Source organism: Quercus lobata, chromosome 7, assembly GCF_001633185.2.
Source record: "Quercus lobata isolate SW786 chromosome 7, ValleyOak3.0 Primary Assembly, whole genome shotgun sequence".
NCBI classification, from domain to species: Eukaryota; Viridiplantae; Streptophyta; class Magnoliopsida; order Fagales; family Fagaceae; genus Quercus; species Quercus lobata.
Window position 1 is genome coordinate 18,309,028 of NC_044910.1, and position 11,040 is coordinate 18,320,067.

At 39.9% G+C, this 11,040-nt stretch overlaps 1 protein-coding gene across 1 annotated transcript; it reads right to left on the reverse strand.

Moving 5' to 3' along the window:
* Nucleotides 1-7,975: 7,975 nt before the first annotated feature.
* Nucleotides 7,976-8,398, reverse strand: LOC115951699. The gene has a single exon (XM_031068855.1). It carries the CDS (start codon nt 8,396-8,398, stop codon nt 7,976-7,978), a length of 423 nt encoding a protein of 140 aa, XP_030924715.1.
* Between the last annotated feature and the right edge of the window lie 2,642 nt (nt 8,399-11,040).

The window sequence follows — 11,040 nt, forward strand, 5'->3', positions numbered from 1 at the left end:
CAAGTTTCTTTTAGTTTTCTGATATGGTTAGTGTAGTGTTCCTTGGTTGGCTTGCAATGAAAAAAAATAAAAACGTCAAAGCATAATGCAAGACAAAGCTTGTCCATCAGTTTTGCAATATTATCTGCACTTGATTCTTTTGTTCTACTCTAATTGGAAAAGTAAAGAGAACGAAATTGCTGTGTTGTTTTTTGAATCTAGTGCATCACAAAACCTTTTTTTTTTTTTTTCCACTAGCTTCAATGTTCCCAAGATTTTGGGGGCCTTGAGGAACTAAGAAGGATATTTAAAACACAGGGGTAATGCTAATCCACTATATGAAAGATGAAGACAATTTTATAATTTTTAATAGAAAATGAAAAGTTTCCAGAAATCAAAATGATTAAGCACTTGAAATTATTTAGTTAATAGTGAACATATCCCTGAGAAATGCTTCTTTAGTTCATAACAATACTGCAGCCTTAGGACATCTCAAATTTGAAAATTCTTCTGTGCTCCACTTCCATGTGTCTTTCCTCTATATTTCTCAGTCGTGGTAGATTTTGAAGTCTCAAATCTGTTAAGTTCGGTAAGAATCCTTTTATAGTTCTTCCCCACTCTTAAGAATCTCATTGGCATCACATTGGGTCACTCATGTATTTAGCCCTTGATATTCCCCATGCCAAATTCTGATGGTCTTTTGATTGCATTATGATCCTTCAATTCTTAACTCAACCAAATACATCAAGACTCATGGTAGAAATCTATATATATATATATATATATATATATATTAATAGGCAAAGTTGAGAGAAAATCCAATTAGATTTCAAATTGGAATTCAATTAGAGTCTAATTTTATGCTATGTATCTCATCTAATCTAAGCTTTTAAATTTTTGTATCAAGTGAGTTAATTCAGCGTAGAAAACAAGGAGTCCAATGTAAATAAATAAATAAATAAATATATATATATATATGTTTGATTGTTTAAAGTCAAAATTAGATTTTGTCTTTGTTAGCTTTTCATACAAATTAAATTGTTTAGATTTTTTAATTTTTGTATCAAGTGAGTTAATTCAGCGTAGAAAACAAGGAGTCCAATGTAAATAAATAAATATATATATATATATATATATATATGTTAGATTGTTTAAAATCAAAATTAGATTTTGTCTTTGTTAGCTTTTCATACAAATTAAATTGTTTAGATTTTTTTTTCTTGAAACAATGAGTGTATTTTTTATATTGTTTCTATTTAGATATTTTGTATGTTAAGATCTTAAGCGTAACAAACTGTAATTGAGCTAAATGATTCCATGCACCTATCCCCATTCAATTTAGGAAATACTATTGAACCAATTTATTTTTTTTATTTTGTGTTGTATTTAGTAGAATTTCATAAATAGTGATTGTGAATTGATCTTGTATATACTGTAGTAGTGTCCAATAGTGATTTTCAAAATTATATACATAACAGTAGTGTAATGAGAAACTTGGCATAACAAATATCATTAAAATTGCAAGGAAAAATGTCTTGGTCGAACTAATGTCCTATATATTTAATAATCCAAACTAACATCAATAGCATCACTACAATTCATCATTCTTGTGTGTAAGCATGAGTTAAATACTAGTAATTAATAATGTGAGAACTCACCCATCTCTGATTTTCAAAGATGCATGCCACACCATCGGCATAGTTGAGCCTGAGCCGAATGATACCTCCCTATATGTTAAGAACAGGGTGTGTTTAGTAGTTGAATTCGAGGACAACTGGACCTCCAAATTGAAGAAGAGAATGAATAGAGAAATAGAGAGGAATTGGAGAAAGAATTAAGAAGATTGGAATTGAGAATTGTTTTCTGATTACATGCTCATCCTTTCCACACTCTTCTAATACCTCTCACAGTCTCACTCTCTAACTGCCTAACTACCAAGCCAGCTGTCAATATTCTAACTAACTAACCATATTAACTAACTCTCCTTTCTGCAACACTAGTGTGGATACAAGTATATAATGCCAACTAATTAATTACACTTATCACTTCTAGTTCAATAGCACTGTACACTCTGGCAGCACTAATGGTGCACACCTCATCAGCTCCACCTGCATGCCTTATCAGCAACTAACACACCTTTCATTAGCAGCTCATACACGCACCTCACCAGCACCCCACATGCAGCACCACACGCACAGCTAATCAGCACCACACGCACACCTCAGCACCTAGCTAAGTAACATATTCAACACTCCTAACAATTCCCTCCCTTTCAAAGCACCTTGCCCACAAGGTGAGGAAACTTCTGTTGTAAAACAAATAGACTCTCCCAGGTAGCATCATCCTTACTCTCATCTTGCCACTGTACCAGCACTTGAGTTATAAGTCTGCTTCTTAACTGATGAGACCGGGTAGCTAAAATGCCCACTGATTCAGGGTTAAGAATCTGATCTATAGTCACAGCAGGTAAAGCAGACCTAGGAACCACCTGAGCACTCAATTTAGCTTTGAGATTGGATACATGAAACACTGGATGGATTTGGGAACCTGCAGGTAAATCAAGCTTATAAGAAACCTTTCCCACCCTCTGCACAACCTGGTAAGGTCCATAGAAACGAGGAGCTAGCTTGCCAAACTTTCTGGAATGAATTGAGGACTGCTTGTAAGGCTGTAGTCTAAGATACACCCAATCCCCCACAACAAAAGACCTATCCACTCTTCTCTTATCAGCAAACCACTTCATTCTTTCTTGTGCAACAGTTAGGTTGTGCTTGAGCAATGAGAAAAGCTATTGCCTATCCTGCAAAACTGAATCAACAGCTGCTATTCTTGTAGTGCCTGGAACATAATCTACAACCTTAGGAGGAGAATAGCCATAAAGAGCTTCAAATGGAGTAAGCTTAAGAGAAGTATGGAAGTTAGTGTTGAACCGGAACTCAGCCAAAGGAAGCCAGTCCACCCAAGATTGAGGTTTGTCAGCAGCAAAGGCCTTCAAATAATGTTCCAAACTCTTGTTCACTACTTCAGTTTGGCCATCAGTTTGAGGTTGGTAAGAAGATGACATAGCTAAACTAATTCCTTGCAGCTTCATCAATTCATACCAAAATTTAGAGGTAAACACTGGATCCCTGTCACTCACAATGGTGGAAGGCAGTCCATGTAACTTAAAAACAAAATGCATGAACAACTGAGCAACCTTAGCAGCTGTGTAAGGATGAGCCAAGGGAATGAAATGAACATATTTGGTGAATCTGTCCACCACAACAAATACAACTGACTTCTGCTGAGACTTAGGCAACCCTTCCACAAAACCCATGCTAATGTCAAGCCAAGACCTATTTGGAATAACCAATGGCTGTAACAAACCAGCAGGGAGGCAAGCCTCATTTTTCAATCTCTGACATACATCACATTCCTTGATATACTGCTTCAAATCTTTCCCCATACCAGTCCAATAAAAGTCCTTCTTGAATCTATGGAAAGACTTTAAATATCCAGAATGACCCCCTAAAGGGCTATCATGTATCTGCTGCAAGACAAGAGTTTTTAAAGTTTGAGGTGAACTTCCCAAAAACAGCCTGCCTTTATAGAACAAAAAATCATTGCAAATTGTGAACCCAACTGGAACATTCTGTCCTGACTTAAGTGCCTGGATTGTTTGCTGGATGGCAGGATTAGTGATATAGCTAGCTTTGAGATCATCAAGCCAATTTGGGGTAGGAAAGGAGATAATGCATTGGATACCCTCCTTGCCACAGGCAACATCAACATCTCCAGTAGCTTCTCTCCTTGACAATGCATCTGCAACCAAATTTTCCTTACCATGCTTATACTCAACTATAAAGGCATATCCAAGTAACTTGGTGATCCACTTTTGCTGAGCAGGAGTACCAATCTTTTGTTCCAACAAATATTTCAGACTTTGGTGGTCTGTTTTGATTACAAAGGATTTGCCAAGAAGATAAGGTCTCCACTTCTTCACTGCCACCACTAAGGCCAACAACTCCTTTTCATAAGTGGAAAGGGCAAGTGCTTTTCCCTTCAAAGCTTGGCTGTGGAAGGCAATTGGCCTTTGGTTCTGCATTAAAACAGCTCCAATACCCAATCCAGATGCATCACACTCCACAACAAATGACTTGGTGAAATCAGGCAGGGCTAGCACAGGAGGATTTGACATAGCATCCTTGAGTAATTGGAAAGCATGTGAAGCTTCAGGAGTCCAAATAAAGGAGTCTTTCCTTAACAATGCAGTCAAGGGAGCTGCAATCAAGCCATATCCCTTAACAAACTTCCTGTAGTAGCCAGTTAAGCCCAAAAACCCCCTTAAAGCCTTCACATCCTTAGGAATAGGCCACTGCTGCATAGCAGCAGTCTTCCTTGGATCAGTTTTTACCCCTTCACCAGAAATGAGATGCCCTAAATACTCCACTTCCTTACAAGCAAACACACACTTTGATTGTTTGGCATACAATTGATGATTGACCAATGTTTCTAACACCACTCTAAGATGACCAACATGATTAGCCAAATTCTTACTATACACAAGAATGTCATCAAAGAACACTAAGACAAAGTTTCTTAAGTAAGGTTTAAAAATTGAATTCATGAGTGACTGAAAAGTTGAGGGTGCATTGGTTAAACCAAATGGCATTACCAAGAACTCATAATGACCCTCATGAGTCCTAAAGACAGTTTTTGGGATGTCTTCCTCCTTCATTCTAATCTGGTGATACCCGGATCTTAAATCCAACTTAGAGAAAATATTAGCACCAAACAATTCATCTAACAATTCATCAATGACTGGTATAGGATACTTATCCTTAATGGTCTCTTGATTCAAGGCCCTGTAATCAATACACATCCTCCAAGAGCCATCAGCCTTCCTAACTAGAAGAACAGGTGAAGCAAATGGGCTACTACTGTTTCTAATAAACCCAACAGACAGCAACTTTTTAACAATTTTCTCAATTTCTTTCTTTGATAGTAAGGGTACCTGTAAGGTCTCTGAGATACAGCTTGAGCTCCATCCTTCAAGTTGATATGGTGTTCATGATCTCTTAAGGGAAGCAGCCCTTCAGGAGTGGCAAAAACAGACTTGTAATCCAGTAACAAGGCAGCAATGGCTTCAGGAATTTGAACTTGTCCTTCTGCAGACAGTAACTGAGGATGCAGCTGGTCTAAAATGTCTAAAATCTGGAGAATTAGTCCTTTCTTCACTGGTTGTTTCAAGAAAGTGTCCCCATCCTGCAACTGAGAATTAGCACTCTTCAACCCTTGCAACAGAACTTGCTTGTGACCATGAGAAAAACTCATTGTGAGCAATTTAAAGTCCCACTGGATCACACCTAAAGTTCCCAACCACTGGGTTCCAAAAACTAAGTCACAACCCCCCATTGGTAACACATGTAAGTGTACCAAGAATTCATTTCCTTGCATCAAGATTGACACTTCCTTACAAACACCCTAAGTCTTGATCACATCACCATTAGCAACCTTCACTTCTAAAATTTGAGAAGTATCCACATGAATCTGCAACTGTGAAACCAAAGCAACATCAATAAAATTGTGGGTGCTCCCTGAATCAATAAGGATCACAAAGGACCTTTGGTTAATTCTTCCCATGACTCTCATAGTTCCTGAAGTAGGAGTGCCACTCAAGGCATAGAGAGTAATTTCAGCATCTTCTTGATCTTGTCCAATTTGATCTGCATATCCATTTTCCTCCAATTCACTGATGTGAACCCCATAATTGGTATTTTCCTGAGCCAACTCCACATAATCCAACAAAAATAACATAGCATTCTTGCACTTGTGGCCCGAAGCCCACTTCTCATCACAATTGTAACACAACCCCTTCTTTTTTCTCTCCTCCATTTGAGCAGGAGAAATTCTCTTGATTGGCAGCCTTAATTTAGACTCCAACAGAGAAGGAGTTTTTGGAGGAGCCCCCAAAATGGAAGGCTTTCCTTGATCCCCTTGAGCCTTAGAAAACTTCTTGCAACTCCAATTATACTCTTCCTGAATCTTTGCCAAACCAAAAGCCTCATTCAAGGATTTAGGATTAAGCATTCTCACTGGCAGCCTTATCTCATCTCTTAAACCACTTAAGAAACAGTTTAACTTGTGAGCAGCAGATAAACCCTTAATCCTATTGGATAACATCTCAAATTGGGTCTTATACAAGGATACTGAAGCCGTTTGTCTTAGCCTAGTAAGTGTTTCCATAGGATCATAATAAGCCGTAGCACCAAATCTAATGTACAATGCTTGAATCAATGACTCCCAATCAACAAAAAGACCTAACTCTTCACTATCTTGGAACCAGATTAGAGCCTCACCTTTCAAATGAAACGAGGCTAGCATCAATTTCTCTGCAATTGGTGTATTGTAATACTTGAAGTATTGGTTGGCCTTGTAAACCCAACTTGTAGGGTCTTTTCCAGAAAACCTTGGAAATTCCAACCTCACAGGTTGCGACAAAGCCATTGTTGATGAATTAACATATCTGGATTCACCATTTGTTGGAGATTGAGGCAATCCACCTTGATCAGAACCATTACGCCTCTACACCAGAATTGCTAATTGTTGATTCATCTCATTCATAGTGCGTGTATGCACTTCTTGGATAGTACGCATTTCTTGAATTTCTTTACCATGATGATCACTCGCAGTCCTCAGTGAAGCAAGAGCTTCCTGAGTCGCAGCAGTAGTCGAGCGTGTTTCTACCATGGCCAAGGAAGGCCTTGCTCTGATACCAAATGTTAAGAACAGGGTGTGTTTAGTGGTTGAATTCGAGGACAACTGGACCTCCAAATTGAAGAAGAGAATGAACAGAGAAGTATACCTTCTAGAATAAAGGTTCTTGTAGGGAGATTGTGCCAACCGATTTTCCATCCATGTTCTGTGTTGTTGATATTTCAGTGAACTTGGCCACGAGGTCTGCCAGTACCTGACCCTTAACAGAGATACGAGACATGTATTTGATGTCAAAAGCTCCTAGAATTGTGCCCCACTATGCAATCCTCCCCGTGTAATCAGCACTTCGAAGTATGGCCTTGAGTGGAAGTTGAGTTAGGATGACGACTGTATGTGCTTGGAAGTAATGGGGAAGCTTTCTTGTACCATGCACCACTGCCAGGATGGCCTTCTCCAGCGGTAGATAGCGAACCTCGGCCTCATGTAGTGATTTGCTCACATAATAGATTGGCCGTTGTACTCCATTGTCAACCCGTATCAATACCAAACTCACAGCATGAGGGGCCACCGCAATGTAAGAAAACAAGACGTCCGTCCGAGGACTGGACATGATAGGTGGCTGAGATAGGTATTCTTTAAGTTGCTAAAATGCCAAAGCACACTCCTCAGTCCACTCAAATCCCTTCCATTTATTCATCAATAGGAAGAAAGGTTTGCATCTATCTGCAGACCGAGAAATAAACCAGTTTAAAGCAACAATCATTCCGGTTGTTTTTGAACCTTTTTGAGATTCCGAAGTGGTTGTAAATTGTTTATTGCCTTAACCTGGTCGGGATTAACTTCAATTTCTCGGTGGGTCATCATATAGCCCAGGAATTTTCCTGATCTCACACCAAAAGAACATTTGGAGGCATTAAGGCGCAGCTTGTGTTCTCTCAGTATTTCAAAAATATTTCTAAGGTCTCCTACATGCTCAGACACCACCTTACTCTTTACTACCATGTCGTCTATATAGACTTCAATATTCTTGCCCAATTGAGGTTCAAACATCTTAGTCATTATCCTTTGATAGGTGGATCCTGCATTTTTCAAGCCGAATGGCATTACCTTGTAATGGTAGTTTCCAGTGGGAGTAACAAAAGTTGTCTTTTCCTGGTCATCTAATGCTAGCGATATTTGATGGTATCCTTGAAAGGCATCTAAAAAACTTATCCGAGGATGACCTACGGTAACATCTACCAGCTGGTCTATTGGGCAATACCGAAGTTCCATTATCGGGTAATACCGGAGTTCTTGATTGCTATAAGTTCCTTTCAGCAGAGGCCGAAGACTCCGCATTAGGCCTATGTAAGATGGCAGCCACCATGCACTGCCTAGTCATGAATTGATTCCCTACAATTTCTTTAATTTGGCCGTTGGATGGATACTTCACCTTCTGGTGGAGGGTAGAAGAAATGACTTCTAAGGCATGAAGCCAAGGCCTAGCCACAATAGCCGTATAAGGTGAATAAGCATCCATCACAATGAAGTCCACTTCCACCACATCCAAACCGGTTTGTATGGGCAGTCTAATCTGACCTCTTGGAATAACTGTCTTCCCCTCAAAACTTACTAGTGGGGAATTGTACGTTGTTAGGTCCTCGAGTTTCAAATTTAGTCCCTTGTACAAGTCGGGGTACATTATCTCAACAGCACTTCCCTGATCTACCAACACTCTTTTCATATCGTACCCCCTATCCTGAGTATGACCACCAAAGTATTGTCATGAGGTTGGATAGTTTCGATCTTATCGTCGGTCGAGAAGCCCAGGACCAGCGGGGCCTCTATTCTGGCTCTTTTTGGTTCTGGATTGCTGTCTTCGGTTGATAGTTAGGCCACAAACATCACTCTGGAGGGACAGGAACCGATCCTACTGAGGGCAACGAAGATGACATTGATCGTTCCTAGAGGAGGTCTTGAAGAAGAATCTCTCTAAGAATCCGAAGTTGCCTATCCCGCTTGGCTACTAGAATGGTGCAGTAACTATTTCAACTTCCCTTCTCGGACCAACTGGTTCAAATGGTCCCATAGATTCCTGCAGTCTTCCATAGTGTGCCCCTGGTCTGAATGATATTGGTAATTAAGGCTCCGGTTGCGTCTCAAGGGGTTTTTGGCCATCTTGTTTGGTCATTTGAAGAATGGCTCATTCTTAATCTTCTCTAGAACCTGATGCACCAGTTCTCGAAATACTACATTAATGGTCTGGGTGTTGGTAGACCCTGATTATCTAGCAAAATCTCTCTGGGGCCGGTTGTTATTGAATCGGTCTGACCTGAAATCCCTCCTCTCCTGAGGGATAACCTTAGCCTTTCCTTTCCCCAGTTGTTGGTTTTCCTCAACTCTTTTATACTTGTCAATCTGATCCATAAGCTGGCGTAAGCTACTGACTGGTTTTCTAGTTAGGGACTTCCTTAAGCCATATGCTCGGTTGAGAGGCCACTCTTGAAGGTACTGATGGCGGCGTCCTCAAAGTTACCCTCTATTTCATTGTGCATCTCTCAATACCTGTTCGAGTATGTTTTCAGGGTCTCCCCTTCTCACATGGAAAAAGACAGTGGGAGTTTAAGGGCCGAGGGACCCTGGTACATGTGATAAAATGGGAGTTAAATGCCCGAGTGAGCTCCTTGAAGGAATTTATTGAACCCATCCTCAAGCCATCAAACCATCTCATCGCCACGGATCCCAAACTGGATGGGAACACTTTGCACATCAAGGCTTCTTACTTAGAATAGACAGCCATTCGCTGATTGAAATGGCTCACATGCTCCATTGGGTCTGTTCGCCCATTGTAGATGGTGAATATTAGCTGATGGAAATATCGAGGAGGAGTTGCCTTTTCGATCCTATGCGTGAAAGGCGACTTGGCAATCTAGTTCAAAGTTTTGCTTATCGCATCATTTCCAATCCTCTGTGAATGGGGCTTCTGCATCAGCGTTCACTATGGTGCTCCTCTTCATATGAGAAGGATTCGCTAGGAGGAGTCCTTGATCTACGTCGATAACTGCTATCATTCTCATCGTCGGAAGAGGAATCAGACGAGGTGGGAGTTCGTTTTCGTTGTACATGGCGTAACTTCTTCTTAAGCTAGTCGATTTCCCTTTGCATGGCTTTATTCTATTGTTCTTGAGAGACGTGACTCCCAACTCGAGAATGGCTTTTACTTGTGTGCATAACGTGCACGCTGCCCTCCTAATCTCTCCCACACTCAAGGTTGGCGAAAGGATTTTCACGTTGAGATGCTATGAATTCGATGTGAGCTTAAATTTGCCATAATTGACCGTTGTTTTCACTATCACACAAGTTCTTCCCACAGATGACACCAATTGTAGGGTCTCAATTTGTGGCCCAAACCCAAAGTGTATGGGATCTCAGCCCAATGAGCCCAATACAATAAATTTGTAAAGAGTAGGTTAAAGAATTAGGCCCCAATGAGTTGAATAACGGCTAGTATTGAATTAAGTAACAATCAAGCACAAATAAGAGGTATTGATATCAATGAACTTTCAGTCCGAAGAGGTCAAAATTATATATATTGATCACTGTTGGATACAGAGACAATTTAGATTGTTACAGTGTTCTCTCTCTATTTTTCCGATCCCCACTTTACGAAGAGTCCTTCACATTATATACCTTCCTCCGAACCATCCTCATCCTACGCCTGTTGATCATCCAAGCCTTTACTTGAGTACATGTCCCATTAAATACCCTCTCTGGTTCTCTATGAGTTGTGGTAGTCAAGTTAGCACCGTTCAGAAGTCTTCTCCACATAAATGTAGGTAGAAAAGTAGTTGCAGTGCATTTAATGCGGTGGTGGCAGCCTTCCCTTAGATATTTTTAATTTTCCTTCCTTCTCGTATGTTCATGAGGCATGTCCTTATCATTGGAGTTTCTTGGAAGATCACTTTAATTGCTGAATTACATACTTTGAACTATATTCATCAAGTCCAAGGAGGAGCTACTCCTCAGACAACCTTTCATTTGCTTCCTACTTATGGGACCTGAACTGGGAATATCTAATAATTATTTGCTCCTCCTTGGACCTATATATATCCTCAGATAAAGCTCAAGGCCCAATATACGATCTTGGGCCCTTACCCCTACAGACACTATAATGTATAGATATTTCTATGGTTTAGCTATTCAATAGTGATGCGAACCTCAATCGACACGCTTTGAGACCCAACAAAAATATTGAAATACTTGCCCAAGAAAGCTAAAATTCAGATTTTTGATAGAAACCCTGATCCAATATTTATAATCGAAACGCGAACCAAAGGTAAGTATAACACCTTGACCTAATGATTATAATTGAATCACGAACCAAAG

Bases quoted from the DNA above. Each gene is read 5' to 3' on its own strand.
- LOC115951699 (XM_031068855.1), bottom strand. From the start codon at position 8,398: ATGAAAAGAGTGTTGGTAGATCAGGGAAGTGCTGTTGAGATAATGTAC.